The following is a 24,926-nucleotide window of genomic DNA, read 5'->3' as shown; positions in this document are numbered from 1 at the left end:
TAACGAGCAGGGGTACTGGTGTACCTAACAAACCGGCCACTGAGAGTAAGTAGCATGACAAGCAGAGATAGGAAATTTGCATCCATACACTCTGATAGAGAGGTTTCCAATCTAATTTGTTTCCATTATCATCGTTTGCTCTGGTAAGTATGCGATTTCTCATGGTCTACAAAAAAAAAGTAATTTTGTATCTGCAGTTGTGGATGCCTTGGACCACATCCAGCAAACCAATGTATAAATCAATTCTTGAAATGTTTCTGTCTTCATCTTTCCTGACAGAGTGGTAAACTTGGTCACCTTTCATCAGATGACATCTTATTAAACTGGAGGAGGCAGGAGAACACTGGTTTGCGTGGCCAAGGTCGAATACTGGGTTAAATTTAAGAACAGCTGAGAGTTGAATCAGTGAATGCACAGTTGAAAGAAGTTATACTTACTATAAATCTCGATGTAAAATTGCTTGATTTATCCACCACCCAGGACATGCTGTCTTCTCGTTGCTGCCATCAGGAAGAAGATGCCTCAGGACTCACATCACCAGGTTCAGGAACAGCTATTACTCCTCAACCACCCCTTGAACCAAGGGGAATAACTTCACTTGCCCCATCATTGAAATGTGTCAATGACACGTTTTCATGATTTGTCATCTCACATTTCCAATATTTATTGCCTTTTTTTATTATCATGATTTATTCTTTCTTTCTACATTTGCACCCTTCATTGTCTTTTGCACATTGGTTGAATGGCCAATTTGGTGCAGTCTTATACTGTTTCTACTTTGGTTATTATTCGATGGACATTCCGGGTACAGCTGCAAGAAAATGAATCTCAGGGTTGTAAATGGTAAAATAATGTATTTCATTAACAAATTTACTTTCAACTTCAAAGACCAATATTTCGATTTTATATTATTCTACAGCCGAGCCTTGTTAAAATGTAATTTACTTGAATTGAGGAAGAAACAGAATCAGGAACCAGTTTGACTTCGAAAGTGATTAGATACAATCTAAGAGATAAAAGGTAATTAAATCCTTTTTATTTATTGGTTGGAGAAAGCAGCATTCACTGTTTGTTTTCCATGTCGCATGCCAAATAATTGCAAAGTTCCCAGCCTGGGTCATTTTTCCCCTTTGGGGTGTGAATTAGAAAATTTTAATCTGCAGTGATGGCCAGCACCCTAAAGGATATCTTGTTACTAAGGAGATGGCTGGATTATTTCCTTCTTCCTAAAACAGGCCAGAATGCTGACATTCTTTAAAATCCAATGGGAGCTTTCTGTAACGTGTAAAATAATACATTGCTGGTTACTCACCTAGAACATGCTATAAATCCAGAATTCCTTGTGATTTATAAAATGCACTGTGACCTAGGACTCTATTCAGCTTGAGTTTATATCAAGAGACCCAAGAGTTCATGAGTCAAATTCATCCACTTATTAACTTTGATCAGTAATGAAATCTATTATTCATAAGTATTTTCCTTCCATTTTACTCTCTCTGCATCCTGTTGGTTGTGTAGAGAATCCTTTAAGTATTCTATAAAAGACAAGATAGTTTGGCTGTAATCAGGCCAGATTGAGCTTATACTTGAGCAGATTCTAGCTCAGTGATTTCCCTTGCAATGGTGAAAACATTTCATGATCCTGTCATTTATTTAACTACTGGCTCCATGTAACCGTGGTGTCAATTATGGACAGCAGCAGTCGTTCAGGATCATCCATGGGGTGAAATACAATTGCAATATACTCAGAATGAATTTGAGCATTGCTTAAGTCTTCAGGAGTTGAATTACTGTTATAAGAACACAGCTGCATTCCTTTTCTTCAGGGCTGTGTTATAGAAACCAATGGCTGGCTCTCTCAATGTCCTTGGATTTTTTTCTGCCTGTCTTCTACAACCTGAATGTCAATCTCAGTGATAGAAAATTTGGTTTTTAAAGTACGTTTTCCTGCAGTGGCATTCTTTGACTTTTTATTTTAGCTCGTTATTCAGTGCCTACTACATTGTTCCCTGGTTCTAAGTGTTCACTAAGATGCTTCTCTTGTTAAGAACAAATGTAATTCCATTTCAAAGTGGCCGACTATAACTATCAAATAATGGAGATGATGATTAGATTCTGATGTTTTTTTTTAATCCATTTATACGATGAAGGCATTGGTGACAAAAATCAACATTTACTGCAACACTAACTACTTTTGAGAAGGTACTCTCGCCAGGTTTCTAGTTAGGGTGTATGCTGGCCAAGGAGGTTGCAGGCAGGAACATCCTCCAGAAAACTGCATAATGGATTTATGGGCATTCACGTATACATGCTCATTCTACAACATTAAGAATGTACTTATGTACTGCTTCCTAAAGCAAGAAAATCTCAGTGCATGCTCTAGATATTGATCATTCCAGAACCTAAACTTTGCAATGATATATAGGAATTAAATCATCAGGGTGGTGTGCAACTTGCCTTTTCAAAATTCCCTCTCTTAATACATGGGGGTTTTGCATTTGAACCTGGAGATTTTCATGTAATTGAAGACATTAAACAAAGTAACACCTCATCCTTGTGTAATTAATTTCACAATCCTATCAATAGTAATTCAAATAATAAATCACACACACACGGAAAGAGGAAGGGAATTAAAATGAAAGTTTTTATTCAAATTGCTAAAAGCTTTTTTAAAACAAGATCTTTGCAAATAGTTGTAGAATGAACTTTCAGAAAATCAGTAATTGTAGAAAGTGCCTCGCACACAAAACATACAAAACTAAGTTTTAAGGAGCATTAACTTCCTCCATAATTGTATAGCAGTCTCATAAATTTCATATATAGCTATATGTAAATTACATATTTTGCTTGTGCCTCACAGTTCTAATTTATTCTTATTTATCTACCACCTAGCAGTATTTTTACTTGCTCTTAAAATTTAAGTCCTTACATATACACAAATCACAATTCTTGTTTGACATGAGAAGTCAGCAACCAAACACATGGAATCCTTGAACATTAATTCATATTAGTGGTGTTATTGAAAACCTATCACCTCTTTCTTTTTGCTTTCATCTGCCAGGAAGATACAATCACATTGCTGTAATTTTGGTTAATTACAATCGCCTATAGAACACTACCTCACAGGAACCTGTCCTTCAGCCGATCTAGACCACACCAAATTATTCTGCCTAGTCCCATCAATGGACACCGGACCACGACCCTCCATACACTCCCATCTATATACATACCCAAAATTCACCTAGATATTCAAATCAAACCCACATCCACCACTTCCACTAGCACAGGTAATTCTTCAATCCCTTACTTCAGTGCTGCAACAACCACTATGTTACTTGCTATGCTAGCCATAAAACTCATCAAGAAAACTATCATTAGTTTAACCACAACATATTAAAGACTAGCCATTTTGATTAACAAAGCTGCAATGCTTAACTGCATTAATCAAGCTGCATGCTTGATTAACAAAGCTGGTTTTAAAACCAAAACAAAACCAGAAATGTGAAAATAATAAGTCATATATTAGTCACATAATAAGTCACAAAGCTGCACATGGTTTTAAACCAAAACAAAACCAGAAATGTGAAAATAATAAGTAACATAAGTCACATGTCACATGACCAGCCATCCCTATCAAGGTTCCAAAACCAGAAAAAATAAGAAACTAAGCAGAGAGTGGAGAGAAGGAAGGGGCAGACAGTGTGGAGAGAAGGAAACGTCAATGATAGGTTGAAGACCAAAGGTGCTCAGGTAACAACTAACTTTAAGTTAGGAAGTTAGGGCCAAAGTCCTGGCTTATAGATCGGTATTTACGGTAAGAAGCAATAAATTGAGGAAGCTTTGTTGGAGAGTATAATGACTGTTTGGAGAAACACATCTTTTCAATTATAAATCTGATGGTTTCTCTCCATTATCCACACGGATAAGGTGTTTTCCATCTGAAAAATACAAATAGGAACAAAAGTCAACATTTATTCTGCTAATACTGTGTATACATAAGCTGGGCTATCATAATGAAATAATCTTAAATTGATTGTAATTCTGTATTTCTTAATTAGCCTTAGATATCCACATTTAAAATAAGCATTGATCATTCTAAAGCACATTACAACAGTTGAACTCAATTTTACTCTGTGCACTTCCTCAGTTTTCTGCATTCCTACCAACAAAATCGTTACCTTACCTGAAAATTCTCAGTGATGAAAACCACTTGGTTAGTGAAAAACAAAAAACAGTTGTCAGTCATTCTGCATTACTAATAATTTCTAAAGTTTCTCATGACCTACAATTGTGCCAAACTTAGTTAACACATCTCCTCAGTACAATATTCAAGTGGAATTATCTTACCAAAATAGGTTCATTTGTATTTACTTGAGGTTCTATATATGCTTAATTTTGTGTACTTCAAGTCAAAATGGTGCCAAGCTACGACGTCTGTCAAGTTGTGGCTCAGACATTTCTTTGAGGTTCTTAAGAATGGTTTTGGGGACATTTAAGAACTACATGTCAGGCTTGGGTTTCGGGACATAGATGCCGGGGAGATAAAGGTTAAGGCCTGTAAATGAAGAGTGAGGGCAGGGGTTGGTGGTCATAGTCCAGGCTGACGCGCTGAGGACGAAGATCAGCTATCCCCAAGGTCAAGGACTGTGGTTGGCTGGTCCCTAGGCCATTAAGCCCCGGGTTCGGAAGTCCACGCGAGTCTGGAGGTCTATGCTCAGAGATGAAGGTCCCACATGATTGGTGAATCCTGGGGTCAATACCAAAGTTCAAAGAGCAAAGTCAGCGAGTCCGAAGATTGGGGCATGAAGGTTGAAGCCCTGAAATCTGAAGCCCCTCGATCAGCGTGTTCCGAAGTCAGTGGCTCAACATCTGTGAGTCTAGGCTAGGCGCTGGAGGTTAGAGGCACAACGTCTATGCCTTCTGAGTGTTCAAGGCCAAGGACTGGGGTCAGAAGCTCAGAGGTGGTGGGGTTGGAGGCCTCTATGTGTGTGTAGGTTGTTAGTTGAGAAAGGGACTTCTCTTGCAGTGTTTTTTTTGCTTTGTTGCTGGTGGTGGTGTTGCTTGGGTTGTTCTGCTGATCACAGCAGACATACTACGTTGGTGCCGGAATGTGTGGCAACACTTGTGGGCTGTCTCTGCACACTCTGCAGCTGTGTTGGTTGTCAGCGCAAATGACAAATTTCACTGTATGCTTCAAAGTACATGTGATAAATAAATTAATCTGAACGTATTTCTCGCTTCTTGATCTTCCTCCTCCAAAACTATTAGAGGGCGCAAGTTTATTTTCAGCATGTAATAAAATCTAGTTTTAAAATTATAATTAGAAATAACAAATACACTTTCTAACTCAAAACAAAATAAAAAGAGCATGTGCCAGAAATGTGCTGCAGATCAGAAAAGTGGAGACAGGATTAATATATAATTGTGAAGATCCTTTGTTGATACTGGAAAGGAGAGAACAGTTTGGTATCAAGGTATGGGAGAAGTGACAGTGGGATGAATAGAACAAAGGGAGTATTTAGGATAAGAGGAGTCCAGGGTTGATCCAAGGATATGATGCAATGGGTGCAGTTAGGAAGAGGTGACAAAGTCTTCTGCTCAAAGTAATCCAATTCATGATTGGGGAGCGACACCTCATCTTCTATTTGGGCATGTGCAGACTAGAAATCGGGTAACTCACTTTATCCATATAAAATCAGGCCAGGTGAACCCTACGGGATATTGGCTCATTTTCTTTTGTCTGACCATAAGCCTGACCTAGGCTGTTCTACTGGATGGTATCTCCTTTGTGTTCTCACATTCCAGCCGCCCCCGTATTGTAGTTTTGATCCCGTTTTCTTTGTTATAGTTCCAACCAACACTGCGTATCAGAAGACCTTCAATAACAGCATTATAACAAATTCCTAAGATTAACTAATCGTGAACGTTGTAGTGACACTCACTGAAACTGCACTTACTGTGCTAACATACCCTGATTTAAACCTCTGAGGTTACTGGCATATTCACAAGAATGATGTCCTAGAAAATATTTTCTCTTCAGGTCACTCAAGAGCTTCATAAAGCCTGAACCATAGCTAAATTTATACAATGTGCTTCTGTCAATCGTGTTCACCTGCCAGAAATGGAAGACAGCGTCCAGACTGCTATGTAGGAAACTGGAAAAGAACAAAAACTGAGTGTGTAACAGAGGCATGAAGCAATCAGCAATGGTAAAAGCTGGAATATCTGTGAATGAATGAGGAAGGTCATTTTGGACAAATCAAGTTACAACACTGGAAAATGACATAGCAATATTAACCTACAAGTTCAAATTCCAACAGAAAGTCTGGCTACAAAATTCCTGATGTAACGCAATGCAATGTAACCTGGAAACACACACTAATATACTCCACACAAAACTAAAACTATGTTCAATAACACTGTGCTGTTTTTTTGAGTGGTGAATCTGTGCAATTCTCTGTCACAGGAAACAGTTGAGGCTGGTTCATTGGCTATATTTAAGAAGGAGTTAGATATGGCCCTTGTGGCTAAAGGGATCGGGGGGTATGGAGAGAAGGCAGGTACAGGGTTCTGAGTTGGATGATCAGCCATGATCATACTGAATGGTGGTGCAGGCTCGAAGGGCCAAATGGCCTACTCTTGCACCTATTTTCTATGTTTCTATGATTTACTTGAACTTAAGCCAGCTCTGCACTGACATTAAGTAACTATTGTAATTAAACATTAATCCCGTTATTTATGAAATTATCAAGAATTCTCCCAATACTATCACTTAAATCTTAATAAGCATTATTTAATTTGCTCTTTTCTTAACATTTCAAGTTGGGCTTTAACTTCTGATTTAAAAATCTATGGAATTAAATTTCTAGTGATTGTAGTAAAAGGTTATGCTTAAATAACACAACGTTATTTAAAGATATTTCCTGCCTCGTTAAAATATTTCCAGATTTCCTCTATTTTCAGCCTCGCTCAGTTTCTACTCTTTTTGTCCTTCCTTTCTTTCTCCTTGTACAATGGATTCCATTAATTGAGGCACATCAGGATCAGTATATTTTAGCCCAATTAACCTGCTGTCCCAATTAGCCAAGATTTCATGGAAATCATTAAAAAGGTGTAAAAAACACAAACTGAGTAACAAAGTATGTATTTAACTGAAATTCAGAACAAACTGGAAGACTACCAATGCTACTACAGTACTATAAAACTCTATATTGGTTCTTAATAGTTACCAACAGAGGAATTCATTCAGTGTATGCAATGAACAAAATCAGTGCAGAATAATGAACTGCCTTTTGATGAATGGACACTCCAAAACTTCATTTGCATTGTAACATTCAAGATGACTGCCCATACCTACAAATTCTCAGTATTTCCTAACTTGAAGTAATGAAATAATTTCATTTTTCACTCCCGCCATTTCTTGCTTGATGGCTCAGTGACCGAAACAGTTCTGAATTGCCTGACTGCTTATTTCTCGACAGCCATCAGTGACAAAAGTCACTGACTTTTGAACACAGATGCACACAACTGACGCTATTCAAAAACAGTTCACGCTAAGCATGGTATAGTGTCTAACAACCACACAAGTGCTATTTAGAACCTGTTCAGCAAGTATCCTGTCCTAATTAAGGGGCATGGTGTCACAAATAAACAAAGGGTATTTGGCTATTTTCTTAATTAGTTTTTGGTCTTAATAGTAGTCCTAACTAAGCAGACACCCCAGTTAACCGAAAGCCCAAGTAACTAGAATCCACTGCATAGTTTTATAAGATGTACCGACTTACTGCTCATTATGTTCATTTAACACTTTCTAAAGTAACAACTTTAGAAATAAACCTACCTGAAAATATCACTCGAGTCTGCTTAGGCTCGGTCATCCATTTATGAATCTTGGAGCAGATGTAGTGTTTCATTTTGTCAATTATTTTCAAATCATTCGTCACATTGAAATATCCATCACTTTCTCTCAATTTTACTTCATCATGCGCTGACAATTCATTCCCATGCTTGTCCTTCCATGTAACGACTGGAGCAGGGTACCACCCTGAAGACCGGCATGACAGCACATTTGAATTGGAATCCCAGAAAACATGGATGCCATCTGTACTAGCTACCAAGAGTAAAAGTAACACAAATTATAGCTGGTCAACAAGAACACGAATCCTACTGAAATGCTTCAATACAAAATGTTAGTTTTCAGAAAAGCAATAATCCTCTGCAAAATTATATATTTAAGATACTCTCTATACTTAGCTGATAGTCAAGAGTGCACTGTATATTCTGGAGAAAATAAGTATCTATTGGAATGAGTTGAAAGTTACCCAAAATGTGCAACAAAATAAGACAATGGTCTGACTTCTTTCCATTGGCTTACTTTGTTTTCATAAACACATTGTTTCCACGAGCATCGTAGGTATATAAAGTTTATAAATAAGTAAGACTGCACTTTTCCTATATTAATTCCACGCACATTCTCAGGCAGATTTTCTTGGTAGAGGCATTAAGTTTAAATAAACTGGGCTACAATTGAAAATAACCTGCACATCTTAGCTTCCTTCTTATAACACGTGAATCGAAGACTGAACAAGCACCTTCATTGGTGCATAATCCTCCACACTCTTCTGTGCTGAAGTGACCCAATGCATTCAGCACACACAGGAAAAAATTATCTTGCTAACTAAGAATGCAGATTCCAGTTTAGAATATACATTAAGCTATACTTCATTCCTTGTAATAGTTTGGATCAATGAAATTAACTAACTTGGAAGTTTCACTTGTCAAGTTCTACTGAAGAAAATAGCCATGAGTTATCAGAAGAGTGTTCGATGTCTTTGAGCCAGGACCACTTATAAGATATTCAAGGGACATCTGATCTAGGCTCCTCGTCAAGCAGCCATACTAAATGGCCAGTTCAAATAGAAATGGGTGTTATACAAATCAGTAATAGTCACTAGATGTAGTGCCAGCGAATAGTTGGTGCCATGCGGACTCCAGTCAAGCCAGTGAATGATTTAACCACCATTCCTTTGGGACTAGAGACTAACAATAGCTGTTCTATAAAAGGCACAGGAGTGATGGTGTTATAAATAAATATAACAGCCACTGGGCAGAATTCCATCTTTGTCTTCACTTCATATCTGATCTGCTACTGCTGTAGCATCAAACATTGCATTTTCACACCTTTACCTAAAAGCCTTAGCTCTTTGTGTATTGTTTAACATTTTTGGTTTTCCATCCATTGCCATCAAACCAAAATATAGTTCTATTTTTACTCATAAAACTATTTCTAAGTGCGTTTCCATGTAGAAATGCTACTAGTGCCAAGGTATTAGAGAAGAGTCATAAGCTTCACAGAATTATGTGATTGTTCTTATTCTGTCCAGACTATAGGGAAATATTTGTCACTTTATTACCTAAAAATGATAGGGTGTAATTTCTGCAAAGGTCTCTCCATTTTGCCCTCAGCTGCGGTAGATAGCCTGGGATATGGCATAATCACCATCCTTACCCATCGACTTAATTGAATGAAGAAATGAATGAAAACAACTGAAGACTATTTTACAGATGGTAAAGATCTCAAGAGGAGGCAGAGAAGAATCATTAAGGATGGTGATATTCATGATGTAAAACTACAAAGATTTTTACTAATCCAAGAAACATAAAGTTACAAAGCACAGGAACAGACCATTCAGCCCCACTGCTATATGCTGACCAATGTGCTCCATCCAAGCTAATCCTGTTTTCTTGTCTTTGGCCCATAAACTTCTAAACCTTTCCGATCTTTGCACCTGTCCAACTGTGTCTGAAGAGATGTAACTGTGTTCTATCAAGTGATAACTTAGCACTGTCTATAGCATATGACTTAGCCCACATTCCTATTTTGCATTTTCATCTGATGAATGTTTCCTTTTGAGCTCTACCTAGTAATATTCTGGGACGTCCATATACATCACTCACTGAACAGAGGTTGGTCCTTAGGTTAAAATACAATGTTACTGATTCTGGTGGAACACAATCGTGTTCATCACCGAAAGCTGACGGTGCCTACAACTGGACAGATTTGAACTGTGGTAACACAAATACCAGACAATCTGCAGATGCTGGAAATCCAAGCATCACGCACAATGCTGGAGGAACTCAGCAGGCCAGGCAGCGTCTATGGAAAAAAAAGAGTCCAGTTGACATTTCAGGGCCAGATCCTTCATCAGGATTAAAGGGTCTGGGCCCGAAACATCGACCATACTCTTTTCTGTAGATGCTGCTTGGCCTGCTGGGTTTCTCCAGCATTTTGTGTGTTTTGCTTGAACTGTGTTAAAGCTGCCCAATTTAATTGTTACAGAATTACGGAACATGCAACATAACGGTGTCCTCAATCTGAACACAGGGCTTTTTAACAACAGTTTATAAACTGCATCAGCAACAAAGAGACTGGTTAAAACAAGGTCAGATTGGTTTAATCACTTGACCTGCAACAGATCTACTAACTACATCTTTCGTAATCAGGACTTGATTAGCTGTCAGCAATGATGCCACGGCATCTGTCTTGATGATAAGACCCATAAGATATAGGAGTAGAAATAGGACATCAAGTCAGCTCCACCATTCCATCATAGCAGATCTATTCCCCTGTATCCCTTCATGCCCTCACTAATCTATCGACCTCTACCTTGAATATACCCAGTGATGGCATTGATGAACACAGGAAAAATGTGATTTAATGCTACAAGTGATGTCTTTTTTAATTGCCAGGAGCCTAACAGCAGAGTGCTGCTATTTTTTCCCCAACACTGCAATCGGAAATTGATTTAACAAGGAGTAAATTGCATTTGGTACTATTTCCAGGAAAAATCACACTGACCTTCAACTGACAATTCTGGCCAAGTTGCCCTTTATCAAATTCAGAGACTTTGTTACAATGAGCTTTAATGCAACACCATATTTTTAGGCTGCTGCCTTCTGTAAAAGGTAGTGTTAGTCAGTAAAACATAACCCTTTTATTTCTTGCCACTATTTTCATTACAATTTTAAAAAACTAAATTTAAGTGGATTTCACCCTCACTGAGAGCAGAACAAGATAGGTGGCATACCCCAAACAGACAGATGAACAGATACTTCTTTATATCCACCATTAGTGCTAACAAAGATCAAGTAATCTCCTTCATCCCAAAGATGAACCTTCTTCAATGTAAGAATTACTTCGCCGTTATTAACTGAATTTTCATCAACTTGAATTCTTTTTGTGTAGTTGGCATGCTGGTTGCTGAAATCACTTTTACTTCCTTTGTACTCATACAAAATTTCAGAGCCAGCTTTCTTCTCCCATTTCACTGCTGGAGTACAATGACCATGGCAATCAAATGTACATTTGAACGTGACATCTTTTCCAATTTCTGCAGCTGGTTCGGGCTCACACTCAACTTTGAATGCATCTGAATAAAGGATAGAAATAATGTAGTTATAAACAAAATATTCATGAGAAAAATTCAAATGTTCACTTACGTTTGAGCTGATAAGCTTTTCTATTGTTAACACAAGTCTAAAAAAGGTACATTTTTCATTTACAAATTGCTTTCAGAAAATTCCTTGCCTGATATTCATCTCACTTCAAGAACTTGGGCAATGGACAAGGATGATCTGCAGAATTTCCCAGTTTCTCCAATTTGATTGATTCCATTTATCTTTTAAAAATTTAATTGTATCCTTCCAACACCTTGTCTAAATATTAGTATGTACTTTGCTGGGTTTTACCATTACACTGTTGCATTTACACTTACATTTATAATTTACAGGATGTATTCTACACAACAGAAGAACACTGTTCCCAGCAGATTTAACTCGCACAAAATCATCTCTCTGCTTCAACAAAAGTTGGATAAGAATTACAAAACCTCATGGCATGATTGGAATCTGATCTGGAAATTCTAGGACTTTGAGCCCATGTCCTTGTGCTTACAATTTAAAACTTCACCCAATCGGTTTGTCTGAAAAGGACCACAAATCCACAATTTCAATTCACTTGGCTGTCCACATCCTTTCCTTTCATTTCTATGTCACAAATAATAACAGGTTATAATAAAAATTGGAACTGGTCAATATTCTGTATTTTCAGTTTGTTAATAACATGGCTTTGCATTGTTGTATATTTTGCAATTTGTTTTAAATCATGACCAGATTTCTTGAGGTTTAGTAAATTCCCTATGGGTTTGAGTGTTGGATTCAGAAAGAGTTGGAAAATATGCAGTACAAGAACATAACCTGTTGTCCTATATGGTTGGAATTACAATTGATCACTGTTAAAAATAGCAATAAAACTAATAATTGTCATGTTAAACTGCTAAATTTAACAAGGATTTCTACCACAGCCTCAATATAAATTGACCCAGTTGACCCCATAAGTCGACAAATGGAAAATGAACTGCTAAAGATAATGTTGTATCATAATTACAAACAACAGTCTATTAGGTAGAAACAAAACCACACATCTCTTTAAACTCCAACTCAAATTTTCACACATTGACAGAATTTGAATCCATGCCCTGGGCCTTTCAATGCCACCTTTGGCAAAATGATGTTGCCTCTTTGGCAAAAATTAAAGGTCTTAGAAACAATCTTCAATATTACTGTAAGTGATGATCTTTGCTTCCTCACTGGCCTCAGGAGTAATGCTGGAAGATTGGAGTATGACAAATGTTATTCCTTTGTTCAAGGAAAGTAATGGAGATGACCCTGGGAATTATAGAACAGTGATTTTACATCAGTGATGGGCAAACTTTTGGAGAGGATTTATAAGCACTTGGAGAAACACAGCCTGATTAGACATAATTTGCATGACTTTGTGAGGAACATGTCATGTTTTGTGAGCTTGATTGACTTTGAGTCAGTGACAAAACTAACTGTTGAAGTCAGAGCAGTGTATATGGATTTTAGTAATGCATTCAACAAGACTTCCCATGGTAAGGTCACTCAGAAAGTCAGGAGCATGGGATTCAGGGAATCTTGGCTGCATGGATTTGAAATTGGCTTGTCCACAGAAGGCAGAAGATGAGAGTATATAGAGTGTATTCTGCCTGTAGATCCGTGTCTAATGGTATTCCACAGGGATCTGATCTGGGACCGCTGTTCTTCATTATTTATAAAAACGACTTAGATGTGGAATCGGAACAGTATGTTAAGTTGGTGGAGTTACATATGGTGAAGGAAGCTGTCACAGGTTACAATGGGAAATTGATACAATGCAAAGCTGGGCTTAGAGGTGGCGGATGAATTTCAACTTTGGAAGATCGAACTTGAAAGCAAAGTATGTTAATGGAAGGATTTTTGGCAGTGTGGAGGAACAGATGGATCTTGTGATCCATATCCATAGGTTCTTCAAAGTTGCCATACAAGTCGAGGTGAGGTGGTCTATGATGTGTTGGCCTTCGGTAGTCAAGGGATTGAGTTCAAGAAGTGATTGGAGGAAAGTATAGGGTTATGTCTGAGGTGCTTTTTAAATAAGCACAGAGAATTTTAAGTGCTTGGAACGCACAGGACAATGTGGGTGAGAAACATGGCAAACACGAGGAAATCTGCAGATGCTGGAAATTCAAACAACACACACAAAGTGCTGGTGGAACACAGCAGGCCAGGCAGCACCTATAGTGAGAAGCACTGTCGACGTTTCAGTCTTGGAATAGGTTAAAACGTCAGCATATCATCATGGGATAATGGGCCTGTACAGTTCTTTGCCCTGTGTTCCATGCTGAAGAAATGTAGTCTTGAATAGTAATACAGCAATGTGAGGCGGCTACTGAAACATCCAGCATCACCCTCATCCAGAGAATAACTTACCAACAGGAACAATCAACAAGGAACACACCAGAGCCAGGATGCACACCATCCTGAAAAGAAATTAACAATTGGTTAGAAGAAAGTAAACTGAGCATTTAAAGCATCTTCCAAATGGTCAGAGTAAAATAATAATGTTCAAGTGTTCAATTCTAATATTTGCTTCTATACATTCATATACAAAAAAAAATTTAGATACAAGACTATCAGATGTACAGAACATAGAAAGGTAGAGCACAAGAATAGGCCCCTTGGTTCACGATGTCTATGCTGACCATAATACTCATCCAAACTAATCACATCTACCTGCACACGTTCTGCATCTCTCATTTCCTGCCTGTTCATATGCCCACCTAACTGCCTCACAGATGTTACTGTATCTGCTTCCACCACTTTGCATGTTCCAGGCATCTACCACTCTCGGTGTAAAATATTTTCCTTGTAAATCTCCTTTTAGCTTTCCACCTTGCACCTTAAAGCTATGCCCTCTGTTATTTCTAACTTCAACCCTGGGTCAAGGATTTTCATTACCCATTGATACACGCCTTTCATAACTTCATAGACTTCTCTTGGGTTGCCCCTCAGCCCTGATGCTGCAAAGAAGACTAACAGAATTTGTTTAACCTCTCCTGTAACCCAACCATATATAACTGCATATTTATACAACTGCAATACGACTTACCAGCTCTTATTCTCAACACCCCAACAAATGAAGGCAAGTACCCCAGACAACTTCTCTTCTACCCCATTTACTTTCGGGAAGCCACAGATCTGCACCCAATATCCCTCTCAGACCATGTATATTTTTGTCCACATTATTATATAATACAGATTTGTTTGTTAGTTTGCAGAGGTCAACAAGACATCAAAATAAAATGCAATGTAAGTATTTCTCAAAACTAAGATATGCTACAAAGAAATATTCAGAAGATGGGCAAAGGCATAAGAGTGGATTTTGGGGGCAGTTTGCTCATCCATCTACAATGTCTGCTCTATCTGCAGAGACTGCAAGAATCTTGTATCCATCGTACAAGTGCAGGAACTGAGACTCTTCAAACACTAACTCCTGGATCCTCACACCTGTCCCAACTCATAGGCATACTTTCTTATCCCCTTGACTGATAAAATATACAGTAATTAACCAAAGGAGTGTGCAATGTTTCCTGGGACTTTCTCATTCTCATCATAGCATCAAAATCTCTGATCCCACCTCATCATCTCCAAACCAAAGTTCATGTAACCGCAGGCAGATGTGGTCTTAATAGACGACAGCTGCAACATGTCACCTCACTTGGCTTGCTTGTCTTACATATATTCATCACCTTAAATATCTTAAGTCTATCATCACTAGTAGCTTACTGTAGAAACCCAATGCAAATACACAAAGTGCTTTTCATTAAGTTCAGAGATTTAAAGTCCATCATATCTGTACCATTATATATACCGTGCTTCACTTAACTAGCTCTAGCTGGTTACCCAGTCAGTTTGGCTTATTTGCCTTGCTTTATAATACTATGGCCAGCTGGTGGCGTAGTGACATCAGCGCTGGACTTTGGCGCAAGAGGTCCTGAGTTCGAACCTGGCCGGCTTCCTTGCATGCTCTCCACCCGTGGCTAGCAACTCGACCTTGTAAAAAAAACTGGAGAGGGATGGGCTCCATCAGGTTTCAGATGCACAAGACATGCCGTACGATGAGCAATCACCAAAAAGATGGGTGCAAAGAGCTTGTAAGCTTGTCATGACAGTGCCCCAACAGCTCTAGGACTTAAGGGCGCGCGTGCACACAAATACACACACACACACACACACGTTTTGAAACTGAAAGAGAATTGAATTGTAAAATTCACAAAAAACATTTTAAAATAAAGCAAAATCATTTAATTAAAAGATGTAATAAATGAAATGTTATGTTTAGAATTATCTGCATCCTTTTGTCCATACCCCACTTCCTTCACTACAACTTAAAATGCATACTGTTATGTTTTATAACATAAAAACTAACTGAAATTAAAACAAGGGAGTCCAAAATAACGCAACTAAAGTGAATCTTTGTGTTTACTTTAAGTGAAGCACGCACATATCATGGTGGCATGATGACGTATACTAGTTACGTACCTTCACAAACAACCGGTAATTAATTATTTAAACAAAGAATGCTTTATCAATGTATTACTCAAATATTACTGAAATATTAAATACACAGCACATACCTTCTAACTTCACCACCACTATTGTTGGTCAAATCAAAGATTCTGATGAATCTTAGAGAGACTGAAAATCTGGTTGAATGATGCCACAACACTAGTCTCTCAGTGAGCATCAGCAAAACCTAAGAGCAGAACAACTGCAGGAGGATGACGCTTATTTGGGGAATGGGAGTGGAGAAGACAGTAACTTTTAAGTTTCTTGGTGTTAATATATCAGAGAGTATTTGCTGGAACCAGCACCTAAGTGTTTTCACAAAGAAGGCACAACAGCGCCTTTACTTTCTTAGAAGTTTATGCATTTTTGGCATATCACAACAAATTCCGATGATCTTCTACAGATGCACAGTATAAAGTATCCGGACTAGTTGCATCATGGCTCAGCATGGAAACAGTAGTGCCCAGGAATGGTGAAGGTTAAAGAAAGTAATGAATACAGGCCAGTCCATCACAGTCAAAGCCCTTCCCACCACTGAGTATATTTACATGGAATGCTGCTACAAGAAAATAGCATCCATCATTAAAGACCCCCACCAACCGGGCCATTCTCTTTTCTATACTACTGTTGGACAGGAGGTACAGAAGCCTTGGGTCCCACACCACCAAGTTCAGGGACAGTTATTACCCTACGACCATCAGACTCCTGTTACAGCAAGGATAATTTCAAACACCACAACTCTAAACTGATTCTATGACTGACACTCACTTTCAAGTATCCTTTACAACTCATTTCTTCCACAATTTATCATTTGCACATTAGCTGTCAGTTGTTTGTCACCCTTTGTCTACTCACAAATAATTTTTCATAAAATTCTATTGTTGAATTGAATTTAATTATTTAAATCTTACATCCATCCCACCAACACAAGGGAGTAAAAATCTTTGTGCTATGACTCTGTCGCAATGTCTAGTGGCTTGTAGAAAGAAGCTGTTCCACAGTCTGTTGGTCCTGGCTTCAATGTTGTGGTACCATTTGCCAGACAGAAGCAGCTGAAACAGTTTATGGTTGGGGTGATCGGTGTTCCCGATGATCTTTCAGGCCTCCTTTACGCACCTGCTGCTATAAAAGTCATCAATGGAGAGAAGATCACATCCACAGATGCACTAGGCTGTCCATACCACTCTGCAATGCCCAGCGATCAAGGTTGATGCAGTTCCCGTACCAGTTGGTGATATTGCCAGAGAGAATGCTCTCAATGGTGCCCTTGTAGGTCTTGAGGATTTGGGGGCTCATGCCAAACTTCTTCAGTCGCCTGAAGTGAAAGAGACACGGTTGTGCATTTTTTGCCGCAAAGCCGCTGTGTACAGTCCAGGTGAGATCCTCAGTGATGTGTATACAGAGGAACTTGAAATGACTCACCCTCTCAACCACAGTCCCACTGATATGTCCATTCCTCCTGTATTCCATGTTTTTGTTTTTATGTTTTTTTTTCCCCTGTAAACACCTTCACGAAAATTAATCTGAAGGTAGTATTTGGTAACATATAGTATACATCAGTCCTGAAGAAGGGTCTTGGCCCGAAACGTCAACTGTTTACTCTCTCCCACAGATGCCGCCTGATCTGCTGAGTTCCTCCAGTATTTAGTGAATGTTGCTAGGGTAACATATAGGTACTCTGATAACTTCACTTTGACTTTGATCTCTGGAGGGAGATGGACAGTTGATTTTCAGGTCAACACTCGTTATCTGGATCCTTCAGTCCAATGAACGGTCTTGACTCGAATCATCGACTGTCCATTTCCCTGCACAGATACTACACGATCCACTGAGATCCAACGGTTTGACCGTAGACATTCAGCCAATTAAGTCTGTTCTGCCATTTCATCTTGACTAATTTATTATCCCTCTCAATCCCATTCCCATGCCTTCTCCTCGTAACATTTGACACCCTGACTGATCAGCCTATCTCCATTTTAAACATACTCAATGACCTGGCCTCCATAGCCACCTGTGACAATGAATTCCACAGATTCATTTCCCTCTGGTGAAATAAATTTCTCTGCATCTCTGTTCTAAGTGGACATCCCTTTATTCTGAGGCTGAGGCCTCTGGTCCTAGACTCACTCATGAAAGGAAACATCCTCTCCACTTCCAATCCAAGTTTTTCAATAGGTTTCAATGAGATCACCCCCTCATTCTGCTAAACTCCAGCAAGTACATGCTTCTCATATGTTAACCCTTTCATTCCCATGAACCTCCTCTGGAGGAGCACGTCTTTTCTTTGATAAGGAGCCCAAAACTGCTCACAATACTCTGCCCAGTCTGACCAATGCTTTATAAAGCCTCAGGATCACATATTTTCTCTTATATTCTAGTCCTTTTGAAATGAATGCAAATATTGTACTTGCCTTCCTTACCACCAACTCAACCTGCAAGTTAACCTTGAGGGAATCCTGCAGGACTCCCAAGTCCATCTGCACCTCTGATTTTTGAATTTTTCTCCATTTACAAAATAGTCTACGCTTTTATACCTTCTACCAAAGTGCATGACCATACACTATACTCCATCTGTCACTTTTTTGCCCATTGTCCCAATTTGTCTGTCCTTCTGTAGACTCCCTGCTTCCGCAACAATATCTGCCCTACCACTTATCTTTACATCATCCACAGTATTAGCCACAAAGCCATCAATTTCATCATCTAAATCATTGCAATAACATAAAAAGCAGTCCCAATATAGACCTCCGCAGAGCACCACTAGTCACCAGCAGCCTACCCGAAAAGGCCCCCTTTATGCCAACTCTTTGCCTCCTGCCAGTCAGCCAATCGTCTATTCATGCTAGTATCTTTCTTGTAATACCATGGACTCTTATGACTCTGACAGTAAATGTTCCTTATGAAGGCCAGAGCAAAACAATTATTGTAAACTCAGTTGAACAATCCCTCAGAAGAACCATTAAAGGTGATTCCAACACAGTTTCACTTTTAAATCTTACATCCTGTATACTAAGCGTTCAGGAGTTCTACACATGGGTACTGAGGCCAAAAAAACTATTAGAAGAAATTGCTTCTAAACAAAATGTCTTTGCTGCAATTGGCATTAGATGCTATCTGTCAGAAACACACAGAGTCTCAGCAATTTGCAGAACGGTAAACTTTATTTTTCGAGTCTGCAGAGTCGGACCCAACCAGCTCCTGCTAGATTGAGTGCCGAATTACACTTTGCACAGTTTTTTATACCCTACTTGTTTACGACTTTGTGAGTTGCACCCATGTGAGGTGCAGACATTCTTCCTTAATCTCATTACAAAATTACAAATGTGATTACCATTTGGCCCACTTATCAGCCTCAGCGCATTAACACCGTTATTGTTCAACCGTTAAGCATGTCTTCCCGTTACCCGTATCGCTTCTTTAATCAGCAAGCTATTGTTTCATCCTGATTTTGCAAATTGGTTTATACGTTGCCCTGCAAGTTGCTTTGCACGTTCTTTCTGTGTCAGCACATTCTAAATGGACTCCTTAAGAACCGTCTTTAATTTAATCATTTCTCTCAATCCACCCTTTTTCTTTTTAGAATGTGCTATCAGTTGGGCTTTTGCCACGGGTTTACATAGGCTTCTTCCTCTAGCTCTATTTCCCTTTGTAGGAGTACCTGAACAGGATCAGCTGGGGCCCCTGGTTGCATGACTTGTCTTGCCACCCGAGCTACTAGCTCCCGCAAGCAGGGGATTAGACATGGTAGCAGAAGGAGGACCATCAATCCCCCTCCTATAACCCCTAAAGCGGTTCGCCACCAGCCTCCTTTCGTCCGTCAACCACCGCTGAGCTTTTTGGGCTAAGAGGGTGCTAACGGAGTGCGGGGTATACACCGTCATTCTTCCCCCAAAGGTTAATTTCCGTGCTTCTTCTACTAGTACGGCTGCTGCCGCTACGGCTTGTATGCACGTCGGCCATCCCCGGGATACCGGGTCTAACATTTTTGATAAAAAGGCCACAGGTTGCCGCTTTCCTCCTTTTTCTTGGGTTAGTACTCCTAACGCAGTTCCTTCATTGTTTGTTGCATACAGCTGAAAGGGCTTTTCCAGTGCTGGCAGTGTTAATACCGGGGCCCGAATTAGTTGCCCTTTTATTTTCCTGAACTTCTGTTCTTCTTCTTCGGTCCAGCTGATTATTCCCCGGTCTTCCTTTGCCAATTTGTCGTACATAAACTTCACCAGGGGGGTATAATTCTCTATCCAAATCCGGCAATAGCCCACTAAGCCCAGAAATTGTCTTATTTCCTTCTTTGTCCTGGGAAGCGGTATTTTAGTTATTCCCGCTATTCTTTCTGGGGTTATTTGGCGGTGCCCTTTACTGACTCTGTGTCCGAGATATGTTATTTCCTTCTCGACAAATTGCAGTTTCTTCTTGGACACCCGCAATCCTTTTTCTCCTAGGTAATTCAGGAGTCTTATAGTATCGTCTCGCACTACCTCCTCTGCTGGTCCCGATAGTAGTAGGTCATCAACATACTGTAATAGTTGGTTCTTTTCGGTACAATGGAATCCAGCCAATACTTGCTCCAGTACCTGTTCGAATAGGTTTGGGGACTCCGTGAACCCTTGGGGCAAGACGGTCCACCGGAGTTGCTTCTTCCGCCCAGTGAAGGGATTTTCCCATTCAAATGCGAACATATCTTGGCTACCTTCCTCCAACGGGCAACTCCAAAAGGCATCTTTTAGATCTATCACACTGAACCATTCATGTTCAGGAGGTATTTTGTTCATTAATGTATAGGGGTTAGGCACTACCGGGTATCGTGTTTGGACTACCGCATTTAAGCCTCTCAGATCTTGAACCATTCGATACGTGCCGTCGGGCTTTCGGACCGGTAGGATGGGGGTATTAAAGGGTGACATACATTCTTCCAGGAGTCCATCTGATACTAATGTCTCAATTACAGGTTGTAATCCCCTCCTCCCTTCCATGGCAATGGGATATTGCCGTCTTCTCTCTTCTGCTTGTTTGTCCCACTGTGGGTCGTTTACTGGAAATTTCCGGTCCCCCGGTAACTCATTCGGCTGTTCCCTTCCCCAAATTGATATTGCAGCTTGTCGTATCATTTGCCTCTCTTGTGCAGAAAATAGCATTCCCATAATCGCATGCATTTCTTCCCAAATTTTCATATCTTTCTTAAATCCTCGTACTTCGGTACTTGTCAGAGGGACGTTTACAAATCCTGTCCCTCCTCGTGCTCCTCCCATTGGAACCTCTCGAAGGGGATACATCGATACCTCTTCCCTTTTTGATTCGTCCTTCTTTTTCTTATCTGCTCCTGTCACACTCCTTGTTTCGATCCTTGCCTTTGCTTTTTCCCTAACATCCCTCTCTTCCCTCTCCGGGTCTATTTCTTCTGTTTTTTCACTTTCTTCACGTCCTCCCTCTGCTCCCGCAAGGGGCGCAGAAGGCTGGACATAGGGAGGGGGTAAATGATCGAGTGGGTCCCACTTCCGCTCCCCTTTAATGCCCAATTTAAAACTCTTTGTTGTTACTCCTGGCCAGGGAGCCCAACAAAAAGCATAAGCAATTTCTTCCGGTTTTACATTTGGTTTTGAATTAACGTAAATGTTTAAGGCTTGTCGTACCCAATCCTCCTCAGACCCAAGCCGCGGCCACCAGGTTTTTCTATCGGCTGTTTCGACCAAATTAAACAGTACTGTATCATTTTTTTTTTGTTTCCCTTTTAGTCTTCCACATCCCCAATTCTCAAACATTCTACCGAGGGGGCTATCAGGAGGAACCCCCGGGTATGGTCCCGGTCTTTCCGTTTCCTCTTTCTTTTTAGAGCCACCCCCTCCCATTTTATTCCGCTCTTACTTAATCCCGCACCCTTCTACTGCAACAGTAGGCACTTTACCCGGTGCGTCCCAAGGACTTTTATCAGGAGGACCCCCGGGTAGCGATCCCGGTCTTCCCCGTCCTTACTTATTCCCGCACCCTTCTACTATAATAGTAGGCACTTACCCGGTGCGTCCTGGGGACTTCCAGTACCAGGTACTGTCCCCTTCTCCCCGTTTTCCGCTCTGCGCTGTCCGGATATCACTCGCTCAAGCCGCGTCGGAGCGACGAGCAAGGAGTCAGGGACCGCCAAACTCGGCGGGGTGCACCGTCTCCGATGTCCTTCCTCGTGTCCACCGCGGCCGGAGTGTGGATCCTGGACGAGCCCCCACGTTGTCAGAAACACACTGAGTCTCAGCAATTTGCAGAACGGTAAACTTTATTTTTCGAGTCTGCAGAGTCGGACCCAACCAGCTCCTGCTAGATTGAGTGCCGAATTACACTTTGCAGAGTTTTTTATACCCTACTTGTTTACGACTTTGTGAGTTGCACCCATGTGAGGTGCAGACATTCTTCCTTAATCTCATTACAAAATTACAAATGTGATTACCCTTTGGCCCACTTATCAGCCTCAGCGCATTAACACCGTTATTGTTCAACCGTTAAGCATGTCTTCCCGTTACCCGTATCGCTTCTTTAATCAGCAAGCTATTGTTTCATCCTGATTTTGCAAATTGGTTTATACGTTGCCCTGCAAGTTGCTTTGCACGTTCTTTCTGTGTCAGCACATTCTAAATGGACTCCTTAAGAACCGTCTTTAATTTAATCATTTCTCTCACTATCAAATGTGCACAACATGAGCAGATATCAACGTTCGAATCCATACATCGAATAACCCGGTGCATAATCATATTCTTTATCAAAGTACCAAGTGCAGACAATCTGGCTATAAAGATTAACATAAATTGCTGCTGTTGTGTTTATAAAATGCGTGAAGCTCTCAAACACCTTTATCAAAATAAGTTCAAAACGGAGACATTATGTTAACTTTATGTAGAAAACGTTGCTTTTACGACACGTGGGAGAACTGTTCTGGGCACCACATCAAACCATCCAAACAGTAAAGGAGATGTTCAAAAAACTGAGTTACGGTATACCAGAGCGGATTTGGTTTCACACCGAGGAAAGGCCATTACTACAAAAACTGTATACGAACTTAATGAAGGCCTCAAAAGTATTTTTAAGATTAAGAGTTGCCTAAAAATAACTGACCGTAAATATGAAGCCATCAAATATTCAAGATCGTCATGGTGTCTAATTAAGATATAATGTGCAGTACTTCCATATCCTTCCACCGCCATAATCAACGTTCAAACCTTTTAAAATCTCTCACATAAAAGTAGATGTTGTGAACACTCAGAAGGTCATCGTGGAAAAAGAAAATGAGGGAACATTTCTGGTCGGCAACCTGAAATATTACCTCTACTTTCTCTCCCCATGGATGCGACCTGATCTGCTGTGTTTCCAATATTTTTCCGATTTGTTACATCTCCGATATCTGCAGACATTTCAGGTCTAATAACATCTCTCAACGTCTTGTTAGTACCTATTCCCAATAAAGCACGAACGATACAGCACATCATCACGATCAATAATCTTAGTAGACCTCGTAATATTAAATAGATCAATTATGGGTTCAGCTAAAATCATAACTGCAAAATATCCTCAAAAACGCATAATTCACACGTACGTTACAAAACCTGATTTCGTCCCAGCCGTAAGATCTTCTGAAACTCCGTTTACCGTAAGCAGTCCAGTCCTGAAACACAACCACCACAAAGTAATTGAAAACAGGAAGGATCTGGGCTGAGCGCCTATAAGACGCCGCGCCGCTCCCTCCGTCACTAGTTGTTGGGCAGAAAAGAACTCACGATGTTGCGCTCAGCCTTTCGCCAGCGGATGTTCGCGGATGATGTGCAAAGCACCGCAATTTTTTGAATATTCAAATATTAATGTTTTGTACATTATCAAAATACTTTAGTACATTCATCAAGATACTTAGCTAATGAATCGCAAAAAAGCAGAATCGGGTTGAATATCATCGGCATTTGACCTGAAATTTGTTAACTTTGCGGCAGCAGTACAAGGCAAAACATGATAAATACAGAAAAAAACTGTGAATTCCAGCAAGTGTTAAATAAGTTGTGAAAAAACAGAAATAGAAAAGTGGTGCGGTAGCGCTCAAGGGTTCAATGGCTGTTCCTGAATGGTGTGCGTGTGCGTGTGTTCCGTACCTCCCTCCTGAAGGTAACAAGGAGAAGCGGGCACGTCCTGGGTGGCGGGGGTCCTTAATGATGGACGCCACAAAATTAATTTGAATATCCGAATTATTCTTCGGAACTCATTTCAAAAATAATTTAGAATGAGTCATCAAAGATCAGTGGCCATATCCGAGAAATAGGAACTCCGTTTAAAATGAGAAACAAAACTGAAAGTGAATGAGTGGTAATTCTGTAAACATTCCTCGCTTCGCCCCCTACAGCCCGATTAGCGACGCCGCTTGGTATGATCATCACCGTCCGCAGTTATGTTTTGAATTTGTGTTGCGCGCACGTATTGAAGAGAAGAGGATATGGAAACTTAAAGTGTGCAGATGACCGTTTCCGACAGCATGGTGACTGCTTCGCAGCCTCAGTGACCAGGGGCGTTGTCTGCAGATTCTCCCCTGTGGGTATTCCGGTTTCGTCCCACATCCATGGTAGGTTAACAGGCTACAGTAAATAGCCCCCTATACAGGTGAGTGGCAGGAGAATCAAGACACAGGCAACAACTGTAAATAGATTATGGGGGATAGCACTGATGGAAATGCTCTCAGAACCAGAATAGAATTGATGAGCTGAATGGCATTATTCTACGGAGTTGTAAAGATATTAAAAATACACTCAGACGAAAAAATGTCTGGTAGCAGCTGTAGGAGGAAATAGAATGTTTCAGGGCAATTCATTTTATCAGAACTAGAAAAAGAAGTTGAAAGATATAGCAAGGTGCAAAGAAAGGAATATTAGAGGAAACGGGATTAATAATAATTGTGTTCCAAATGTATGAATATATTGTGGTTGAGGCTTCTTGTGCTTGTA

At 40.0% G+C, this 24,926-nt stretch overlaps 1 protein-coding gene across 2 annotated transcripts; it reads right to left on the bottom strand.

Annotated features, from left to right (window-relative positions):
• Nucleotides 1–2,623: 2,623 nt before the first annotated feature.
• Nucleotides 2,624–24,222, bottom strand: LOC132393310 (butyrophilin subfamily 2 member A2-like). 2 transcript variants are annotated; one of them, XM_059968365.1, is made up of 6 exons: nucleotides 24,084–24,222; nucleotides 23,540–23,608; nucleotides 13,828–13,877; nucleotides 11,088–11,429; nucleotides 7,841–8,110; nucleotides 2,624–3,938 (listed from the first exon to the last, which is right to left on the bottom strand). In XM_059968365.1, exons 3-6 carry the CDS (start codon nucleotides 13,874–13,876, stop codon nucleotides 3,886–3,888), a joined length of 714 nt encoding a protein of 237 aa, XP_059824348.1. In that variant the 5' UTR covers nucleotide 13,877; nucleotides 23,540–23,608; nucleotides 24,084–24,222; the 3' UTR covers nucleotides 2,624–3,885. The 2 variants fall into 2 exon arrangements, with proteins under 2 accessions (XP_059824348.1, XP_059824350.1); XM_059968367.1 differs by lacking the exon at nucleotides 24,084–24,222 and adding an exon at nucleotides 23,721–23,788.
• Nucleotides 24,223–24,926: the final 704 nt, after the last annotated feature.

This window comes from Hypanus sabinus, chromosome 4 (genome assembly GCF_030144855.1).
Source record: "Hypanus sabinus isolate sHypSab1 chromosome 4, sHypSab1.hap1, whole genome shotgun sequence".
Lineage (NCBI taxonomy): Eukaryota > Metazoa > Chordata > Chondrichthyes > Myliobatiformes > Dasyatidae > Hypanus > Hypanus sabinus.
This window is presented reverse-complemented; position numbering and strand designations above follow the sequence as displayed.

What these genes read in the sequence shown, in the direction of transcription:
- LOC132393310 (XM_059968365.1), bottom strand. Translation starts at nt 13,876, where the DNA reads ATGGTGTGCATCCTGGCTCTGGTGTGTTCCTTGTTGATTGTTCCTGTT. An exon ending in CTTGTTGATTGTTCCTGTTG is followed by an intron (nt 11,430 to 13,827) that starts GTAAGTTATTCT and finishes TCCTTTATTCAG; the next exon opens with ATGCATTCAAAGTTGAGTGT. An exon ending in TGTTCATCTGTCTGTTTGGG is followed by an intron (nt 8,111 to 11,087) that starts GTATGCCACCTA and finishes TACTCTTGGTAG; the next exon opens with CTAGTACAGATGGCATCCAT.